Here is a 22,671-nt window from a genome sequence, read left to right as displayed (position 1 = left end):
TAGGTATGTGACCACATAACACAACATGTATCATAGGTATGTGACCACATGACACAGCATGGTATCATAGGTATGTGACCACATGACACGACATGGTATCATAGGTATATGACCACATGACAAAATGGTATCATAGGTATGTGACCACATGACACAACATGGTATAGGTATGTGATCACATGACACAGCATGGTATCAGAGGTATGTGACCACATGACACAACATGGTGTCATGACAACATGGTATTATAGGTATGTGACCACATGGTCATGTGCTTAATATCCACATAAGAAAATGACCTTGGTACTGTTGTGTATGTGTGTGTGTTTTACCCAGGTCTCTGTCACCCAGGTCTCTGTCACCCAGGTCTCTGTCACCCAGGTCTCTGTCACCCAGTCTCTGTCACCCAGGTCTGTCACCCAAGTCTGCCACTCAGGTCTCTGCCACCCAGGTCTGTCACCCAGGTCTCCGTCACCCAGGTCTCCGTCACCCAGGTCTCTGCCACCGAGGTCTCTGCCACTCAGGTCTGCCACCCGTGCTTGCCACCCACGCCTGCCACCCTCGCCTGCCACTTGCGCCTGCCACCCTCGCCTGCCACTTGCGCCTGCCACTTGCGCCTGCCACCCGCGCCTGCCACCCTCGGCTGCCACCCGCGCCTGCCACTCACCCCTGCCACCCACGCCTGCCATCCGCACCTGCCACCCGCGCTTGCCACCCGCGCCTGCCACCCACGTTTGCCACCCACGCCTGCCACCCGTGCCTGTCATCCACGCCTGTCACCCACGCCTGCCACCCGCGCCTGCCACCCGCGCCTGCCACCCGTGCCTGCCACCCGTGCCTGTCACCCGTACCTGCCACCCACGCCTGCCACCCAGGCAATCAAGGCGCCAAATTGGTAATCAAAACAGTGTGGAAAAAACTACGTAATTGCACTAAAGTTTTCCTACAAGAGTTTGATATACTAGACTGTGAATGTTGTTAGTAACTGGTGCAGTGACCTGTAGTGGGTGGTGACCTGTGTTGGGTGACCTGTAGTGGGTGGTGACCTGTGTTGGGTAGTGACCTGTAGTGGGTGGTGACCTGTGTTGGGTGGTGACCTATGCTCGGTGGTGACCTGTACTCGGTGGTGACCTGTGCTGGGTGGTGACCTGTGCTCGGTGGTGACCTGTGCTGGGTGGTGACCTGTGCTCGGTGGTGACCTGTGCTCATTGGTGACCTGTGCTCAGTGGTGACCTGTGCTCGGGGGTGACCTGTGCTCAGTGGTGACCTGTGCTCATTGGTGACCTGTGCTCGGTGACCTGTGCTCAGTGGTGACCTGTGCTGGGTGGTGACCTGTGTTGGGTGGTGACCTGTGCTCAGTGTTGACCTGTGCTGGGTGGTGACCTGTGCTCGGGGGTGACCTGTGCTCAGTGGTGACCTGTGCTCATTGGTGACCTGTGCTCGGGGGTGACCTGTGCTCGGTGACCTGTGCTCAGTGGTGACCTGTGCTGGGTGGTGACCTGTGTTGGGTGGTGACCTGTGCTCAGTGTTGACCTGTGCTGGGTGGTGACCTGTGCTGGGTGGTGACCTGTGCTGGGTGGTGACCTGTGCTGGGTGGTGACCTGTGCTGGGTGGTGACCTGTGTTGGGTGGTGACCTGTGCTCAGTGTTGACCTGTGCTGGGTGGTGACCTGTGCTCAGTGGTGACCTGTGCTGGGTGGTGACCTGTGTTGGGTGGTGACCTGTGCTCAGTGTTGGCCTGTGCTGGGTGGTGACCTGTGCTCAGTGTTGACCTGTGCTGGGTGGTGACCTGTGCTGGGTGGTGACCTGTGCTGGGTGGTGACCTGTGTTGGGTGGTGACCTGTGCTCAGTGTTGACCTGTGCTGGGTGGTGACCTGTGCTGGGTGGTGACCTGTGCTGGGTGGTGACCTGTGTTGGGTGGTGACCTGTGCTCAGTGTTGACCTGTGCTGGGTGGTGATAAATTTCTACACTGGATCTTGTAACCAAGACTCTTGTGTTAGCACGAGTGTGATGAAGCCATCCAAGCCAGGCTAATATATTTATCAAGCCACCTGGACCAGCATAATACATTATAAAGCCACTGTTAATGACTGTGCACGCACCATTAGTAGCTGTGTGCACATACCAACAGTAACTGTGTGCACGCACCAACAGTAACTGCACGTATCATCAATAACTGTGTGCACTATTAATAAATGTGCACGCATCATTACTGTGTGCACTCGCTATTAATAAATGTGTGCACGCATCATCAGTAACTGTGCATGCACCATTAATAACTGTGTGCACTCGCTATTAACAACTATGTACGCACCATTAATAACTGGGTCGGCTGCTACCCTTTAAGCGTGTTAAACATTGTGCACTCTGCTGGTCGTTGTCTCAGCAGCAGATACGATGGCAGGTCAGTCCTGCCATCTCTACTTATATTCACTGTAATCTTAATTTACAATATTTTTAAATAATTCTTAGTCTTGCAACATTACTTGTGTAGGAGGCTGGTATGACACCGGGTCTGGGACCGTGTCACGGAGGAATGACCCAGACTGAACGTGATCATCTCGTAATAAAAGGTTTGGAATCGCATAATAACAATCATATTTGATCTAGGTCCAATTCCTTGAATCAAGAGCCCATCATCAGGATCAGGGAAGCTTGCTTGAGGGGCGGACATGGATATATTGTATCAAATCCAAGAACCAATGAACCCAGGTCACATGTGGAGGCCAAAGTTACAGAGGGGCCAAAGGTACATTGGGAAATATTTCTTCAGTCTCAGAGTGTTGGAAGAAAAATGGAATGAGTTGGACGAGACAGAGACAAACTTCATTCGAAGTTTGAAGAGTAGGTACGATAAGGTCTAAGTGACCCTAAGTCAGCACTGATAGTTGGGATCAGAAGCTGAGAGTGGACTGTACCAAGCAACACACTTGAGTACACATATCTTTAATATATACCTTCGATGAGTTTCGAGTCTTTTTTACTCCCAGAGCCCGGTCATGGGCCAGGCTCGTCTAGTGCTAGCCTGGTCACTCAGACTGTTGCTGCTGGTAGGTAACCCGCTACCCCACATATTCATCACAGTCTGGTTGATCTGGCACTTGGTGAAGATACTTGCCCAGTTTTCTCTTGACTCCTACACTTGTTCCAGCAGTGTTTCTGGTGAAATTAAGACACATGTACAACATCTGGGTATCTTTATTGTAGACGTTTCGCCATCCAGTGGCTTTATCAATACAAATTCTAGGACATAACTTGAAGACAGTAGAACTATGTACAGAAGATGAGGTAATCAGTCCGTCAACCTAGGAGTAGGTGCGAAGAGCACCATAGTCGTGGAGATTCTGAAGCAGAAGAAAGGAGCCTGGCGCTTATATAGTAACGTCAGGTGTAGCAGACGAGGGCATAGTCACTGGTAGGCGGGATTCCCCAGTGGAAGTAGGTCCTTCCCAAAGAGATGGGTTAGTTGTAGTAGTAGTTGTCGTAGTCGTGAAGGTTATGTACATGTCCTCAGAATCAAGATTCCATGATGTTGCAGTGTCTGACAAGTTGTGTAAGAATGGTATATAATACCGACAGGCTCCTTTCTTCTGCTTCAGAATATCCACGACTATGGTACTCTTCGCACCTACTCCTAGGTTGAGGGACTGATTACCTCATCTTCTGTACATAGTTCTACTGTCTTCAAGTTATGTCCTAGAATTTGTATTGATGAAGCCACTGGATGGCGAAACGTCTACAATAAAGATACCCAGATGTTGCACATGTGTCTTAATTTCATCTTGTCGGTATTACATACCATTCTTACACAGTGTTTCTGATATTTTCTGGTAATATGCTGAATAATCTGGAGCCACGAATGTTGATATAGTGTTCCCTTATTGTGCCCACCGCACCACTACTTTTTACTGGGTTTATTTTGCATTTCCTCCCATATCTTTCATTCCAGTATGTTGTTATGGCAGTGTGCAGATTTGGGACCAAGCCCTCGAGTACCTTCCAGGTATATATTATCATGTATCTCTCTCTCCTCCGCTCCAGTGAGTACATATTCAAAACTCGAAGGCGTTCCCAATAATTTAAATGCTTTACTGGTTCTAAGTGGGCCGTAAACGATCTCTGCATTTATTTCAGCTCTTGAACGGGGCCGTCAACACTGAGCGATATAGATAAATACATGAGTGGGTGTGAGTTGGACCTGACTAGCTTGTGCTGCTGGGTGCCCTGCTCCTTCCTTGGGTGGAGGTGACCAGACTGGGTGGGTCATTGGGCTAATCCGGGGGTTGGATCATTGGGCTAATCGGGGGGGGGGGGGGGAATGGACCTGCTCCGCATGGGTCAGTAGGCCTGTTGCAGTGTTTCTTATTTCTTATGTTCTTATGTTCTTAAATGAGGAAGCACTAGCGATTTGAAAATTGTCACCACTGGTATTATTTCTCTTGTTTTGAAGGTTCTCATTACCCTCCCCGTCATTTTCCTGGCTGTCGTGACCTTTCATGTTCCTTGAAAGAAAGTTCTCCTAACAGAAGTCCAGAGGTCATACTGCAGCTTTATACATCATTAGTAAGGCCTCACCTAGATTATGCAGCTCAGTTCTGGTCTCCATATTACAGAATGGACATAAATTCGTTAGAAAACATTCAGCGTAGGATGACTAAATTAATACATAGCATTAGAAATCTTCCTTATGAAGAAAGATTGAAGACTCTTAAGTTACATTCACTTGTTAGACGAAGAATGAGGGGAGACCTGATTGAAGTGTATAAGTGGAAGATAGGTATTAATAAAGGGGATATTAACAAGGTCTTGAGGATATCTCTCCAAGAGAGAACCCGCAGTAATGGATTTAAATTAGATAAGTTTAGATTTAGAAAGGACATAGGAAAGTATTGGTTTGGAAATAGGGTAGTTGATGAGTGGAACAGTCTACCTAGTTGGGTTATTGAGGCTAGGACTTTGGGTAGTTTCAAATTTAGGTTGGATAAGTACATGAGTGGGAGGGGTTGGATTTGAGAGGGACTTGCACATCGGAGCTTGTTTCTTGGGTGGCATTGAAAATTGGGTTGGTCAAATGTTTGTTAGTGGGATGAATTGTAAAGGACCTGCCTAGTATGGGCCAACAGGCCTGCTGCAGTGTTCCTCCTTTCTTATGTTCTAACATGGTTGTTCCCAAGTCTTTTCACGTGTTCCTTTCGTTCTATTGGATGATCCTATAGTGTTCCTTTTGAGCTCTTCATTCTTCCCATACCTAAGCAGTTGGACCTTTCACTGTTGAACGTCATGTTCTCCATTGCTCTGAAAAATACTGCTTATATCTTCCTGTAATTTTTCAGTGTCTTCTACCGTAGTGACTTTCATGTTTATTTTGGCGTCACCTGCAAATGATGATACAAAAATGTGACGGGTGTTTTTATCTATGTCTGCTATGAGGATGAGAAACATCAGAGGTGCCAGGACAGTGCCTTGAGGCACTGAGCTTTTTACCTCGCTGATGCTGAATTTTACTCTTGTCTGCTATGAGGATGAGAAACAGCAGAGGTGCCAGGACAGTGCCTGGAGGCACTGAGCTTTTTACCTCGCTGATGCTGAATTTTACTCTGTTTACTACTATTTTTTGTGTTCTATGTGTTAGGAACCCGAAAATCCATCTGCCTACCTTCCTCGTAATGCTTGTGACCCTCATTTTGTGTGCTAGCACCCATGATCGCATTTGTCAAGAGCCTTTGCAAAGTCTGTGTATATCACATCTGCGTTTTGGTTGCCTTCCAATGCCTTCGTAATTCTGTCATAATGGTTCAGCAGCTGTGACAGGCATGATCGTCTTGCTCTAATACCATGCTGGTTTGAGTTGTGCTGTCCCTTGAAAATTGTAATCTGTCGACTGATCACTCTTCCGAAGATTATTATGATGTGAGAAACTAGGGCTACTAGTCTGTACTTTTTAGATAGTGCTCTTCTACCTCCCTTATGCAAAGGAGCTATGTCTGCACTCTTCAAAGCCTCCGGTATTTCACCTAGATATAGGCTCTTTCTCCAAAGAATACTGAGGGCTCGTGCTAGTGGTACTTTGAACTTTTTTATAAATAGGGCACTTCATGAATCTGGCCCAGGTGTTGAGTGAGTGGGCATAGCCATTTCTTTTTCGATATCTATGGGATTTGTACTAATGTCTGTCTCGAGTGACTATAGTTGTTATGACCAAACTAAAACGTATAACAATAAAACAGATTTTAGTTAATAAAGATGACCATTTTAGTAAAAATGAATTAAATTAATGGCAAACTCCTAGGAACAATAATTATCATAATTATATGCAATGCATATAAGTGGTACCAACACCTGACACCAGGGTGTTGCCTTGCTACACCATGTGTGGGAGTCACCCCGGGTGCAGTGTCGCACTGTACCACCAAGGAGTGACTTACCCACACTATATTCTCACTGGTTCTTGCTGGTTACAGTGTCCTTGCTGCTGTGAGGCACTGAAACATGTAGTATGAATCACAAAGTTTCTTTACAATATCGTCATCAAATAAGCTGGGAAAATGGGCGGATCTCTTGGTATCACTGTTCTTACTTCCATACTCAGGTTGAACATTAAAATGGTATAAAATACCGACAGGTTGTTAGGTAAGACACATATGCAACAGTTAGGTATCTTTATTTCGAAACGTTTCGCCTACACAGTAGGCTTCTTCAGTCGAGTACAGAAAAGTTGATAGAAGCAGAAGATACTTGAAGACGATGTAATCAGTCCATCACCCTTAAAGTTTTGAGGTGGTCAGTCCCTCAGTCTGGAGAAGAGCATTGTTCCATAGTATGAAACAATATGGAGATGAAGTGACAGGATGGAGCCTTATATAGAGGTGAGACGTAGGTCACTAGAAGAGGTAAGAACTCAGATGTTGGGAGGTCAGGTCCCTCTCAAATCCAGCCGTTCTCACTAGTGGAGATTGTAGAAGTTGATTGTAGGTCTGTACCAAGATACCCTTGTGTTGCAGTGTCTGACAGATTGAACATTAAAATGGTATAAAATACCGACAGGTTGTTAGGTAAGACACATATGCAACAGTTAGGTATGAACATTAAAATGGTATAAAATACCGACAGGTTGTTAGGTACAGTTAGGTATCTTTATTTCGAAACGTTTCGCCTACACAGTAGGCTTCTTCATACTATGGAACAATGCTCTTCTCCAGACTGAGGGACTGACCACCTCAAAACTTTAAGGGTGATGGACTGATTACATCGTCTTCAAGTATCTTCTGCTTCTATCAACTTTTCTGTACTCGACTGAAGAAGCCTACTGTGTAGGCGAAACGTTTCGAAATAAAGATACCTAACTGTTGCATATGTGTGTACGAATGGTATATGTGTCTTACCCTTCTGTAGGCATATGTGTCTTACCCTACTCAGGTCCTGGGTAGCAAGAGTGATACCTCAACACCTCGCAAGTGAAAGAATTAGACACATGTGTAACATTTGGGTATCTTTTAACATTACAAATATACTCAAATGTTGCAAGTGTCTAATTTTTCATCTTGTCTGTATTGTATACCATTCATGTTTACCTCGCAAGTAATAAACGTACCAATTAATAATACTATTAGTTTTATAATAATAATAATAATAAATTTTGCAAGTTAAATGTAATTTCACGGGATGCGAGAAACAATCAAGGGAGGCGGCAGCACAACGCCCTCACCCACGACACACATTCCCCGGCACGCAGCTTTAAAAATTAAAAAAAGAATCATCCGTAGATGATTGACACAAATGTCACTTTCAAGTTAATGCAGTGTGTGATGGGTATATTATAATGGGTGTAGGAGTGTACTCATGGGAAGGTAGAGTACAACAGGCAGATGGGCGGCGGCTGCATGTCATAAGAACAACATAAGAACATAAGAAAGGAGGATGGAAATAAATGGTATAAAATACCGACACAATGGCAATATAAACACAAATGCAGTATAATGTGATCCTTTATTGACTACGTTTCGCCCACACAGTGGGCTTTTTCAAGTCACAAACAGAACTACCTGGGGTGGAAGGAACGCGAGTATTTATAGTCCGGCTGAGGTCAGGTGAAGAATGCTGCATCTGATGATGTACCGAGTTGGGTTGTAGAGTCTAAAAACTTGGGTAGCTTGGAAAGGAGACTGGACAAGTTTGTGAGCAGACCTTCTACAGTGTTCTTATGTGGGATAGCGATGAAGAAGTTTCTTGGCAAGTGGTTCAGCTATGTTATAGAAGCCACTATTCTGGTTGAAGTTGTCGGATATAGAAATAAGTGATGATTCCAGGATTCTTCGGTATTGGGTGTTGTCTTCTGTGGCGATAAGTCTTGAGTTTCTGTAGTTTATCAAGTGGTTGTGTGAATTACGGTGTTGTACGCAGGCATTCCTTGTGTCGTCAGACCTGCTTGCGTATTGGTGTTCTGAAATACGTGTTTGGAGGTCCCTTGATGTTTCGCCCACGTATAACTTGTTGCAGTCATTACAAGGGATTATGTATACCCCTGCAGAGGATGGAGGCTTGTCCTGCCTACTACTGGTGATGTCCTTGATGGTCGTGGTTGTGGAGGTAGATACTTGGAATGATGTTTTGGCAAAGATGTTGGAAACATGTTTGGCAATGGAGTTGGTGGGAAGGACTATGTATCTCTTCTCGGCAGTGTCTTCTCTGGGTGTGTTGAAGATGTTTAGTGCTCGCCGTCTGCAGTCTCTGATGAAGTGACGAGGATAGTGGAGTTTGGATAGAGATACATAGTCCTTCCCACCAACTCCATTGCCAAACATGTTTCCAACATCTTTGCCAAAACATCATTCCAAGTATCTACCTCCACAACCACGACCATCAAGGACATCACCAGTAGTAGGCAGGACAAGCCTCCATCCTCTGCAGGGGTATACATAATCCCTTGTAATGACTGCAACAAGTTATACGTGGGCGAAACATCAAGGGACCTCCAAACACGTATTTCAGAACACCAATACGCAAGCAGGTCTGACGACACAAGGAATGCCTGCGTACAACACCGTAATTCACACAACCACTTGATAAACTACAGAAACTCAAGACTTATCGCCACAGAAGACAACACCCAATACCGAAGAATCCTGGAATCATCACTTATTTCTATATCCGACAACTTCAACCAGAATAGTGGCTTCTATAACATAGCTGAACCACTTGCCAAGAAACTTCTTCATCGCTATCCCACATAAGTAACACTGTAGAAGGTCTGCTCACAAACTTGTCCAGTCTCCTTTCCAAGCTACCCAAGTTTTTAGACTCTACAACCCAACTCGGTACATCATCAGATGCAGCATTCTTCACCTGACCTCAGCCGGACTATAAATACTCGCGTTCCTTCCACCCCAGGTAGTTCTGTTTGTGACTTGAAAAAGCCCACTGTGTGGGCGAAACGTAGTCAATAAAGGATCACATTATACTGCATTTGTGTTTATATTGCCATAAGAAAGGAGGAACACTGCAGCAGGCCTGTTGGCCCATACTAGGCAGGTCCTTTACAATTCATCCCACTAACAAAACATTTGCCCAACCCAATTTTCAATGCCACCCAAGAAATAAGCTCTGATGTGCAAGTCCCACTCAAATCCAACCCCTCCCACTCATGTACTTATCCAACCTAAATTTGAAACTACCCAAAGTCCCAGCCTCAATAACCCAACTAGGTAGACTGTTCCACTCATCAACTACCCTATTTCCAAACCAATACTTTCCTATGTCCTTTCTGAATCTAAACTTATCTAATTTAAATCCATTACTGCGGGTTCTCTCTTGGAGGGACATCCTCAAGACCTTATTAATATCCCCTTTATTAATACCTATCTTCCACTTATACACTTATAACAAGTGAATGTAACTTAAGAGTCTTCAATCTTTCTTCATAAGGAAGATTTCTAATGCTATGTATTAATTTAGTCATCCTACGCTGAATGTTTTCTAACGAATTTATCTCCATTCTGTAATATGGAGACCAGAACTGAGCTGCATAATCTAGGTGAGGCCTTACTAATGATGTATAAAGCTGCAGTATGACCTCTGGACTTCTGTTGCTTACACTTCTTGATATAAATCCCAGTAATCTATTTCGCTCGAAGGCACGCACTCAGACATGCAGAGAGGGAGGTCAGGAAGTACTTTTCAAGTCTGGTGGAGGTTAGGAAGTGGAACGATCTGATGAGGAAGTAATGGAAGCAAATTCCAGACGCGTTTTTAGAAGCGAGTATGTTAGGGGCCCCAGGAAGTACACAGTGTAAAACTAGGAGCACGTGCGCGCGCGCGCACACACACACACACACACACACACACACACACACACACACACACACACACACACACACACACACACACACACACACACACACACACAAAATTCTTCAAAGAACCGAGGAAATGCAAATGTAATAGAGAACTATCCTAAGTGACGCACTTGGGAATTCCAATGCGTCACAAGTAGTAATCTGAAAATCAGTAATAAAAAGTGAGGTTATATACCCGAGACTTTCTTCTTGTGTGACCAAACTTACACACTAGAATTATGAAAAAATCATTTCGGGACACTTATTCAAAGTGGATTTAGAGACTTATTACTCTTAATGGGAAAGCGGTAAACCTGTAGGGATCATATAAAGACTGGGGAATGGAAGGTGATCATGTTTGGTTTAATTTCTTGGAGCAAAGGAGCCTGAGGAGCATCCTTGAAGTGTGAGGCAACATGATCAGTAGTTACTCACCGGCAGCCACGCCAACACCAACTGCGTCATTCTCAGTCGCGAGTCTCGTACCTGCAACACACAAGTACAGTTACTAACAGCACACAACACTTGTGTTGATAATACACACGATCAGTTCAATTAGACACTTGAAGGTTATCAGTACCCCGCACCTGGAGCCGAAAAGGAGGCGCAGATAAGTACCAGACGGAAGGATATACACCAAGGTCGCTACCACGCCCAGCAACCAGGGTATGACGCATGCCCTACAACCTACCCGCGCCACCACCTCACTACAAGATCACTTCGCCTAATTGTAACAAAAAAATGCATTTTATATTAACTTCATTGAAATCAAGTGAACGAAATATATAAAAATTAGCAGCATCAAGGTAGACGCGGTATATCAGGGCATTACCTGCTCCTGACCACAAATGAACGAGAAAATATTATTACAATTATTGGTAGGAAGGTTCCTTGATGTTGGTGAGGGGCTCTTGATTTAGGGAATTGGATTTGTGCTCCAGTTCCCCGAATTAAGCCTGAATGCCTTCCACATCCCCCCCCCCAGGCGCTGTATAATCCTCCGGGTTTAGCGCTTCCCCCTTGATTATAATAATAAAATACAATTATTGGGAAGCGCTAAACCCGTAGTGGGGGAGGATGGAAAGTATTCAGGCTCAATTCAGAGAACTGGAGCACGGATCCAATTCCCTAGATCAAGAGCCTCTCACCTGCGTCAAGGAACCTCCCTTGAGGGGTACGAAAAAATACTTCAGTGATTATTATATGTTAATGCTTCTTGCAACCATCGCCCCCCAGGGCCAGGTTTCAGACCATGCCGAATAGTCGGGTTAATAGGCAACGGTAGCAACTATCCAAGGAGTTACTACCGTCCTCACAAATGACCATGAACAAGATGAAGGGTAAATCTTGCACACTATTATGTATATTTAGTATACAAATATAGAAGATAATTCTGAGAACCATCGAGAAACAGCAGCTACTAAATTAGAAACCAAGTATTACAGAACTAGAACTATCAAGAAACCCACGAGAAAGTAAACTTGTTATGTTTCATGAAGTTCTTAACCCACGTACCCCTCAAGGAAGGTTCCTTGATGTTGGTGAGGGGCTCTTGATTTAGGGAATTGGATCTGTGCTCCAGTTCCCCGAATTAAGCCTGAATGCCTTCCACATCCCCCCCCCCAGGCGCTGTATAATCCTCCGGGTTTAGCGCTTCCCCCTTGATTATAATAATAATAATTAACCCACGTAGTTCATGAGCTCAAAGGGGGGGGGGGTGTCCGCTAACTGAGGTTCGGTCTACGTACAGTCAGGCTGATATTAATTTCAACCCAAGAGTAGGGCTAAGTGTATAATCCCTCCCACGTATTCGTGAAACAAAGATAACCAATTCTGCCAAAAATATAAACATTTGTGTTTTATTTCAGGCTCATAATTCCAGCCGTTAATCTTCATATTTGTGTCTAATTTATCAATCTTCATATTCCCAATTCAACTACCATAGGAAGTGATATTGCAACACAGAATGAAGTCATGGAAGGCACGTGCCACAGAGCCGAGAAATATGTGTGCGCGCGCCAAGGTTGCTTGCAACACGCTGGCAGTGTGCGGTCACCTTCCAGAGTATTGCAGAGTATTGTATTGCTACGCCTGGGAACACCACAACTCGCACAGGAAACTATTGGTCATCATGATGCCAACACAGAGGCGACAGGCATGAATTTTCAAAAGCACTGTAGCAAGGAGACTTGTGAACCAAGCAGCAAGTGTGATGTTTATCAATTTTGGCAAACTTATCATCAAATAGCTCTAGAGATCTACGAATACCATCTAAATAAATTTAGAGATACAGGAATACCATCTAAATAGCTTTGGAGTCCACTAAATATAATCTAAGTAACTTTAGAGCTCCATTCAACACGGTTCATCTAAATAACTTTAGAGCTTCGCGAATACCGTCTAAATAGCTTTAGAGTTCCACAAAATTATATTACAGTCATGACGCCAGTTTTGATGACTCCTGTCCTGTCCCCAGCGCCAAATGACTGCAGTACACACAAACAAACATCACAATATATGACTAAAAAAAACTGCAAATACTTGCATGAGGCGGGGCGAGCACATGACATTTACTTGGGACCCTGAACTATTCTGGTATGGTGGTATTTCCACTTCTTAACATAGCATTGACGACTCCCTGCCCTTCAACGCCCCGCGGGCCCTTAGGATTGCCCCCACCACTCAGGGTTACCATTCATGCTCAGTACTATCGCCCACTTTCAGGGAAAGCAATCACCCTCAGTCTACCAGCGACATCCTCAGGGCAACCACCGACGCTTTTGTCTTATATAGAGACCCTGAGGGCTACGCCCACCCTCAGGGTCACCAAGCTCACGCGCGCCGCGAATATATAACAAACTTAAATAGAAAGAGAAACTGTAACACTTTAACAGGTAGTGATGATTCAGGTTTCTCGTCTGGAAACACATGAAAACAAGAGTTATTATATAACGTGGTGTAGCAGTGACACACACACACACACACACACACACACACACACACACACACACACACACACACTCACACTCACACTCACACTCACACTCACACTCACACACACTCTCTCTCTCTCTCTCTCTCTCTCCCTTGGGTACTGTGATGAGGGCCTAAGAAACTCTGTGATCCCTAAGCAAGAACACAAAACCTCAGTGGAAACAAGGCAGCTGCCAGACAGTTGGAAAACTGCAAATTTTATCCCAGTATACATAAAAAAATATACAGGATGCAATCAACTACAGAGCAGTTTTACTGACAAACGTATTGACTGAGGCGGCAACAGTTCTTGGACACCTGTACGTGCCAAGATGGAGCCTCCGCCACATCAAGCCCTTACAGAAACATTATATATATATATATATATATATATATATATATATATATATATATATATATATATATATATATATATATATATATATATATATATATATATGTAGACGTAATCATCTTGCACAAAATAAGTAGAGAAATAAATGGAGTGGACAGGGGAAAGGTAAGGTAATGTTTGTCAGGAAACAGGACAAGTGTTTCCTGACGCGGGTTTTAGTCATATGACCCGCAGCTGGTGCTTTTGGTCATCTGACCGAGGCCTTCCGCTGACTTACCCCTCTACCCCTTTAAAAATTACCCAGGGAAAGACTGAGATGAAAGGAAGCCAGGGTACCTAGATGGCGGATTGAGACAAAGATAAGATATATGAAAGTTAGGAAAAGGCTGTTGAGTGTCGGGGAGGCATGAGAAGCTCTGCGGACAAATTCTGTACACAGTTTCAGGAATAGATATAGTTAGGAAATTGAAGTAAAGAATAAACAAAACCGGTCGATAACAGTTACTAAGCGTGGCAAGTTCTAATCCTTACCCACAAACCAGACTGAGTACATTTAGGTGAGTACATCTTGAGCGAGTACACATGACACAGACGCGTAGGTGTTGGAAAGTGTGCGAGTCAAGATGTGATTCGTCACTCTCTCACCACTTTAATTAATTAAGTTCCAGAAATCTTTTTTTTTTTTTTTTTTTTTTTTTTTTTTGCATTTTTACGCAATAGACTTTTAATAAAGCAAAGCTCAGTGAGCTTTCTTTTATCATTCAGTGTTTCATATATATATATATATATATATATATATATATATATATATATATATATATATATATATATATATATATTATAATTTGTTATATCAGAGTTAGTTAAGCATCATTCTATCACAGGTTTAGCTAGGAAGGTGAGCCTTGAAGGTTCACCTGGATGGTTCTGAACCAGCTGGACCTTTACCACACCTCGGCTGGGATATGACAGTACTCCAAAACCTAGTTTAAGCCAAATTAGAAGCCAATATACACAGAGATTCCAGCCCGATGCGACTGGCTTCCCAGGAGAGAACGTTAAGCGCCCGATGCGACTGGCTTCCCAGGAGAGAACGTTAAGCGCCCGATGCGACTGGCTTCCCAGGAGAGAACGTTAAGCGCCCGATGCGACTGGCTTCCCAGGAGAGAACGTTAAGCGCCCGATGCGACTGGCTTCCCAGGAGAGAACGTTAAGCGCCCGATGCGACTGGCTTCCCAGGAGAGAACGTTAAGCGCCAGCCAGACAGCGTAGCTGCATGGTGTGGAAAGTTTTCACTTTCACTGCGCTCATTATTACAGCAATCATGATGCAGATGATACTACCTTCGTCTGGTGTTCCTGACGCAACTTCATGCGTATTAGTACGTCAACAACGTGAAGATAATTACAGTGAAATGTGACGACGGGAAGGAGAGTAGTGATGCTTGACACCAGCTGGTGTGACAGCAGCAACAGTGATGCATGACACCAGCTGGTGTGACAGCAGCAACAGTGATGCATGACACCAGCTGGTGAGACAGCAGCAACAGTGATGCATGACACCAGCTGGTGAGACAGCAGCAACAGTGATGCATGACACCAGCTGGTGAGACAACAGCAACAACAACGGCAGTAGCAGCAGCAGCAACAACAACGGCAGTAGCAGCAGCAGCAACAACAACAGAAGCCATAGCAACAACGACAACAACAGCATCAGCATCAACGACAACAACAGCAGCAGCAGCAATAACGACAACAGCAGCAGTAGTATCAACAGCAGCAAGCAAGAGCAAGGTGGAGGAGGAGGGAGGGAGAAGTGAGGGGAGGGGGGGGGACTGGAGAGAGGAACCTCCCCACCACTTCTGTGACACGAAAAAGCGGTGACATTTTTACATGATGGTCGTAGTGGATGTTGCCACACCCGCACCCCCCTCCATCACTCTCACTCCCCCCTCCCACCCACACACTCGCAACGTGACTACTACTACAGGAACGTAATACTTGACTCCTGCTCCCAAGGTAACATGTATACATTACGTGACACAAAGACAGACACACACACACACACACACACACACACTATATCTATCTATCTATTATATATGTCGTGCCGAATATGTAAAACTGGTCAATTAGCATTAATTCATTTAAAATTAAGTCCTTTCTAAAATTTTCTCTTTTACGTTTAAAGATATATATTTTTTCATTAATGTTAATGTAAAAAATTTTAATTTTGCTCCAAAAGAATCTTAGAAAACTTACCTAACCTTATAACAAGAACAATTTATTTTAGCCTAAGCCAACTAAATATATTTTAGATTCGTTTATAATAATTTAATACTAAACAAACAGTGAAATATATTTTTTTTCGTTAGGTTCAGAATGATTTTGGCGAAATTATTGCATACACAAATTTTCGCTTGTCTTATGTGGCAAGATGAGCGTTGCTACTTAAGCCAAGATCGCAAATTCTGCCTATTCGGCACGACATTATATATATATATATATATATATATATATATATATATATATATATATATATATATATATATATATATATATATATTTATATATATAATGTCGTGCCGAATAGGCAGAACTTGCCATCTTGGCTTAAATAGCAACGCTCATCTTGCCATATAGGACAAGTGAAGTTTTGTGTATGCAATAATTTCGCCAAAATCATTCTGAACCTAACGAAAAAAATATATTTCACTGTGTTTGTTTAGTATTAAATTATTGTAAACGTATCTAAAATATATTCAGTTGAGTTAGGCTAAAATAAATTGTTCTTGTTATAATAAGGTTAGGTAAGTTTTCTAAGATTCTTTTGGTGCAAAATTATAAATTTTTACATTAACATTAATGAAAAAAAATATATCTTTAAACTTATAAGAGAAAATTTTAGAAAGGACTTAATTTTAAATGAGTTCTTGCTAATTGACCAGTTTTACATATTCGGCACGACATATATAATATATATATATATATATATGTATTAGTCAATTAGCAAAAACTCATTCAAAATTAAGTCCTCTCTAAAATTTTCTCTTATGCGTTTAGAGATATATATTTTTTTATTTATGTTAATGCAAAAATTAGTAATTTTGTACCAAAAGACCTTAGAAAACTTACCCAGCCTTATGATAAGTGCAATTTAATTTAGACAAATCTAACTAAATATATTTTAGATAAGTTTACAATAATTTAATACTAAACAAACACAGTGAAATATACTTTTTTCGTTACTTTCAGAATGATTTTTGCGAAATTATTGCATGCACAAATTTTCGCTTGCCTTATTCGGCAAGAAAAGCGTTGCTATTTAAGCCAAAAACGCAAGTTTTATCTATTCGGCACGATATATAGTGTTGTGTGCAAGCCACTCAGACGATGTATACCAGATTCTGAGGTTATATGAGGTTCTGAGTCATGTATACCATGTTCTGAGGTCATGTATACCATGTTCTGAGGTCATGTATACCAGGTTCTGAGGTTATGTATGCCAGGATCTGAGGTTGTGTGTACAAGGTTTGAGGTCATGTATACCAGGTTCTGAATCATGTATACCAGGTTCTGAGACTAATACGTGCAAATGTATTTATATATGTAAAATAAGAAGAGTATAGATGTGTCATAACGTAACAAGCACAGTGTAGATGTGTCATGACATAACAGTGTAGATGTGTCATGACAACATGCACAGCGTAGATGTGTCATGACGTAACCAACACAGTGTAGATGTGTCATGATGTAACAAGCACAGTGTAGATGTGTCATGACATAACAGTGTAGATGTGTCATGACAAACACAGTATAGATGTGTCATGACATAACACAGTGTACATGTGTCATGATAAAAACACAGTGTACATGTGTCATGACAAACACAGTATAATGTGTCATGACATAAACACAGTATAATGTGTCATGACAAACACAGTATAATGTGTCATGACATAAACACAGTGTAGATGTGTCATGACAGTGTAGATGTCATGACAAACACAGTATAGATGTGTCATGACATAACACAGTGTACATGTGTCATGACATAACACAGTGTACATGTGTCATGACATAACACAGTGTACATGTGTCATGACATAACACAGTGTACATGTGTCATGACATAACACAGTGTACATGTGTCATGACATAACACAGTGTAGATGTGTCATGACATAAACACAGTATAAATGTGTCATGACGTAACACAGTGTAGGAGATAGAATGACTGAACCAAAATCTTTCAAGTAATCATGCTATCTTACGTAAATTATGAGACGAGAATGACGGAAGAGAGAGGGGGAGGGAGGGTGGAGGTGGGGAGTGGGTGGGAGAGGAAGACGAGGGGGAAGGAGTTGAGTTAGAGGAAGGGTTGAGGGTGAGGTGGGGATTGAGGTATGGAAGGGGATCAGGGTGAGGTGCTGTAGTGGGTGGGGCCCCTCAGGGAAGGTTCCTTGATGTTGGTGAGGGGCTCTTGATTTAGGGAATTGGATCTGTGCTCCACTTCCCTGAATTAAGCCTGAATACCTTCCACATCCCCCCAAGTGCTGTATAATCCTACGGGTTTAGCGCTTCCCCTTGATTATAATAATAATAATGTAGTGGGTGAGGGACGGGGACGAAACGAAGGGGGTAATGGGTGGGGGAAGGGCTTCAAGGGTGGTGATGGATAGAGGGTTAGGAGGGGTAGAGAGGGGAAGAGGGTAAAATGTATGGGAAGAGGTGGAGAGGGCTAGTGGGTGGGAGAGGGGAAGAGAGGGGAGAAGGTGTAGAGTGCGGAGGGGTAGTGGGTGGAGGATGAGGAAGGTGTAGAGTTTGGAGGGTTAGAAAGGGGAGACAAGGGGTAGAGAGAGGGGGGGTTAAGTGAAGAGGTGGGGGAGGGGAGGGCCTGAAGAAGGTAGAGAGAGGGGGAAGGGTACTAGGAGGGCGATAGGTGGGGGTAGAGGGGAGGGGTAGAGATAGTGGGTGGGGGGGGAGAGGTTAGAAGGCGGCAGTTATAAAGCGGTGAGAACTTTCACTGTGTTAATCATCATATCTCTGGCCAGTATAAAATAAATAAATAAAAAAAAGGACAAAAAATATAAAAGAAGTAACCAATAAAAGACTGCCAGCATAAATAAAGCACAAAAATTCTGTTAAATTATTATCACAGAACTTTACTGAAAATTCAGAGAGGTCCCTAAGGTACCACGGCAATTAATAGCGTAGAAACAATGACGAAAGTGAACTTAAGTCATGGGCAGACAATTATAATGTTCCACATAATGAGGTACCTGTAAACAGGTGGTTATATCAATAATAATATTCATATTTATACAAGTACTTGATATAACTTATACAGACCACAGCTGACATCAGTGACATGCTATATAGAAAGCCCCTGGTTATGCAGATCATTTCGGGTAACTTAGGTTTTTGTCCCCAGGATTCGACCCATACTAACACCCAGGTACCTGTTTACTGCTAGGTGAACAGTGACAGCAGATGTCTTAAGGAAATACGCTCAATGTTTCCACTCCTACCGGGGATCGAACCACGGACACTAAATGTGTGAGCTGAGTGCGCTACCAACCGAGCTACGGGACGAGATGTGTGTATAGTCGCCCGATAAAGGGATAATTATTAAAATGGCGATTCCTGTTGAAGGAGGCGAGTCTAAGACATCGTCCTGTGGAACCCTGGACAACTTGCTCCTAGTCTCTAGGTACTACCGGGCCTCCTAATTACCAAGGACATATCTACGTAAGGTGAGGGAGAGACAAAGGGACGGGGAAGAGAGAGGGGGGAAGAGAGAGGGGGGGAGAGATAGGGGGGAGAGAAAGAGAGGGGGGTTCTGAGGGAAGGGGAATGTAAGAGGGAGGGGAATTCACACGAAGTTACTTAGGATTACGTACACAGCACTTGGTAAATTATTTCTCATGTGAAGATGAGGTAGGTGAGAGGTGACCAGTGTCACAGTGACCAGTGTCACGGTGAACCAGAAGACGCTGGTGTGATTCCCAGACAGTGAACACTATCGAGGTGGTGGAGCAAATGACACATACAGTGGACATCTATACTAACAACACTGTTTCGCTCATTTACTGAATATATTTACTACTCACAACGTTTTCCACACAAAGTGAACTGCATAAAGGCCGTCTTACGTGGACGGTATGTTCTTAATAAAGATATCCACTGTACCTTCGTGTGAAGATATCCACTGTACCTATGTGTTGGAAATATCCACTGCACTTGCGTGTTCATGATATCCACTGTGTGTTATTTACACAAGGTTTCAAACGGTTTGAGTCACTTTCTGACAAATTTGTAATTTCACCTTGCAACCCATTGGTAGTTCACTATTGTGGGTGGTCGCATCCCGAATACTACTACTACTACTACTATCGTGGGCTATACAGCGTCTTGCTGAATGGAAAGAAATTAGATTTGACTCGAGTAATGGGTGGGTAGCTCCTTGGATTTACTCTTGTATCTTCTACCCTTGATACAAGAGTGTGGGTGTGGTGGCGGCGCTGTGGGAGCCCAGCAAGGATCACTTCAAGGTTCATCCTGGTGGACTAAACCTGCTTCACATACATATATGTCCGCTGTTGAGGTATCATATATGCACCACATGGGCGTATCCGGCTTGTGGCTGCCGCCATGCGTCTGGCCACACGCACTGCGATTACATAGAGGATCTGGCTACACAGACTGTAGCCACACCCAGTAGCTACTCCAGGGTGCTGGAGTGTTTTGTTGATGGCGCCGTTGTTGCTATACTCCACCTCTCTTCATGATTGAGGCTCCACACTCACATTTACACTACCACGCCCTCGTACCGCATCCTACACCTGCACCATATGTGCTATTATACAATACCTGCTTACCTACAAAGCTCACTCTGAACCAAAGCTCACTAGAAACATCCACAGTAACACCATAATCTAATGTGACACAAAGCTCATTCCCACATCACAGCTCTCCCTGCAAAGCTCTCCTTAGACTTCACATTACACACGTTTTGCTCTGAGTAGAGCTTTATCAACACATAATAGAGCTCTGCAAAGGAAGCTTTGTGCTCATAAAAGCGTGTTCTGCAATGCGTGTTATTTTTAATAAAATATAAGTTGGTCTGCCTTGAATGAGACATAAACAGAGACTTGAGTCACTCTTGTACTAACATTGTTCATGTAACAAGTCTTCTCATGAACCAAACTTACCCAGCCTGTTCATGAACCAAACTTACACAGCCTGTTCATGAACCAAACTTACCCAGCCTGTTCATGAACCAAACTTACACAGCCTGTTCATGAACTAAACTTACCCAGCCTGTTCATGAACCAAACTTACCCAGCCTGTTCATGAACCAAACTTACACAGCCTGTTCATGAACCAAACTTACACAGCCTGTTCATGAACCAAACTTACCCAGCCTGTTCATGAACCAAACTTACACAGCCTGTTCATGAACTAAACTTACCCAGCCTGTTCATGAACCAAACTTACCCAGCCTGTTCATGAACCAAACTTACCCAGCCTGTTCATGAACCAAACTTACACAGCCTGTTCATGAACCAAACTTACACAGCCTGTTCATGAACCAAACTTACACGGCCTGTTCATGAACCAAACTTACACAGCCAGTTCATGAACCAAACTTACACAGCCTGTTCATGAACCAAACTTACACAGCCTGTTCATGAACCAAACTTACACAGCCTGTTCATGAACTAAACTTACACAGCCTGTTCATGAACCAAACTTACACAGCCTGTTCATGAACCAAAGTTACACAGCCTGTTCATGAACTAAACTTACACAGCCTGTTCATGAACCAAACTTACACAGCCTGTTCATGAACTAAACTTACACAGCCTGTTCATGAACCAAACTTACACAGCCTGTTCATGAACCAAACTTACACAGCCTGTTCATGAACCAAACTTACACAGCCTGTTCATGAACCAAACTTACACAGCCTGTTCATGAACTAAACTTACACAGCCTGTTCATGAACCAAACTTACACAGCCTGTTCATGAACTAAACTTACACAGCCTGTTCATGAACCAAACTTACACAGCCTGTTCATGAACTAAACTTACACAGCCTGTTCATGAACCAAACTCAACCCTGTACCAAGACTTATAGAAAAACATTCTTACGCAAGTTCACATTTGCACTAAACCAGGTTTTGTACCAAGACTCTCCTTGTACCAACACTCCTTGTACCAACACTCCTTGTCCCAAAACTCTCTTTGTACCAACACTCCTTGTCCCAAAACTCTCTTTGTACCAACACTCCTTGTGCCAACACTGTACCAACACTCTTTGTACCAACACTCTCCTTGTACCAACACACTCCTTGTACCAACACTCTCCTTGTACCAACACACTCCTTGTACCAACACACTCCTTGTACCAACACTCCTTGTACCAACACTCCTTGTATCAGATCTTCCCTAGTACAAGGCTGCATGCACTCATGACACAGCTATCATGTACACAACACACCTCACTTTCACTCATCATTCATCTTTGCACATAACCCCTCACTCATTGCCCTTGCTCATCACTCTCATCACCATCCCTCAACCCCCTCATTCAACATCCTCACTCATCGCCCACACTTATCACCTTCACTCATCACCCTCTTTAACATCACCCATTAACCTCACTCATCACTCCCACTCATTAACGTCACTCATCATCCTCACTCATTAACGTCACTCATCACTCAACCTCTCATCACTCATTAACCTCACTCATCAAAAGAACTTTACATTCCAACCTTGAGAAAGATCCGTGTGCGTGAAAATCTAATTATTCTCCAACTATGTGTGATACTGGAGTTCCCAGGGAGGGTGGTACCTCAACTGGAGTGTTAGTGGTACCTCCACTAGTGTGTTAGTGGAGTTCCCAGGGAGGGTGGTACCTCCACTGGTGTGTTAGTGGAGTTCCCAGGGAGGGTGGTACCTCCACTGGTGTGTTAGTGGAGTTCCCAGGGAGGGTGGTACCTC

At 43.6% G+C, this 22,671-nt stretch overlaps 1 protein-coding gene across 2 annotated transcripts in view; it reads right to left on the bottom strand.

Moving 5' to 3' along the window:
• LOC128700126 (mucin-2-like) overlaps positions 1-22,671 on the bottom strand; it is a 241,513-nt gene that overhangs the window by 111,120 nt on the left and 107,722 nt on the right. For both annotated transcript variants that reach the window (XM_053793078.2, XM_070100813.1), the window contains exon 2: positions 10,767-10,817. In XM_053793078.2, the coding sequence (XP_053649053.2) occupies positions 10,767-10,817 (51 nt within the window). The remainder of the gene's footprint in view (positions 1-10,766; positions 10,818-22,671) is intronic.

This window comes from Cherax quadricarinatus, chromosome 74, assembly GCF_038502225.1.
Source record: "Cherax quadricarinatus isolate ZL_2023a chromosome 74, ASM3850222v1, whole genome shotgun sequence".
In the NCBI taxonomy this organism is placed as follows: Eukaryota; Metazoa; Arthropoda; class Malacostraca; order Decapoda; family Parastacidae; genus Cherax; species Cherax quadricarinatus.
Note: the sequence above shows the minus strand (reverse complement) of the source record. Positions and strands in the feature narration are given on the sequence as shown.